This window comes from Habropoda laboriosa, unplaced genomic scaffold (assembly GCF_001263275.1).
Source record: "Habropoda laboriosa isolate 0110345459 unplaced genomic scaffold, ASM126327v1 scaffold102, whole genome shotgun sequence".
In the NCBI taxonomy this organism is placed as follows: domain Eukaryota; kingdom Metazoa; phylum Arthropoda; class Insecta; order Hymenoptera; family Apidae; genus Habropoda; species Habropoda laboriosa.
The window spans coordinates 1,066,443-1,067,083 of NW_017100262.1; the positions used below are offsets into that span (position 1 = coordinate 1,066,443).

General features: G+C 51.8%; 1 protein-coding gene across 2 annotated transcripts in view; it reads right to left on the minus strand.

Annotated features, from left to right (window-relative positions):
* The window catches only part of LOC108572879 (metastasis-associated protein MTA3), a 9,376-nt gene extending 8,756 nt beyond the window's left edge, over positions 1-620 (minus strand). For both annotated transcript variants that reach the window (XM_017935209.1, XM_017935208.1), the window contains exon 1: positions 99-620. In XM_017935209.1, the coding sequence (XP_017790698.1) occupies positions 99-213 (115 nt within the window). In that variant the 5' untranslated portion in view covers positions 214-620. The remainder of the gene's footprint in view (positions 1-98) is intronic.
* Between the last annotated feature and the right edge of the window lie 21 nt (positions 621-641).

The window sequence follows — 641 nt, forward strand, 5'->3', positions numbered from 1 at the left end:
CATTTGCAAACATTAATTTCTCCGGTTAATTAAAGGTACGGAGTCGAGATTCTCGACGCGTGGCCATCAGCCGGCAAAATGTGTACTGGTTACTTTACCTCCCACCCGGTACATGTTGGCCGTCATGTTGCTGGCGTCCTGTGTGGCCCCGAGAGCGAAATTAGCGTTCTCGTGGTTACCGTGGTTCTCGTGGTATTCGGCCGGCATCGGCATGAAGGCTTTTCGTCCTCCAACTACGCGAATCTATCAGCCGACACTTCCCACTTGTCCACGGAGTCAACACTTCGCGGTGTCACTCCATCGTGTTTGTTTGTCCGTGATCAAAGAAAAAAAATCTCGCACTGGTCTTTATCGTACTCGCATCGACCCTTTCCCCCCGCTTACAACGGAACACCAAAATGATCCTCGTAAATGCACACAATGGTAATGGAAATAATCCCACACTCGATTCGGCTCACGTGTCCGTTACCGTAACGAGCATCGTCAGTGGCCGTTGCTCCGTTCATACAGGAACACCGCCATTTTCATTTTGCCGAGCGGGCTACATATACGACCAGGCAATACTGCCTGCTCCCCTCTACCGGAGCTGGGTTCACTTGCGTTCCTGAGACCCGCGTGCATTCAAAAACACCACCCGAGAC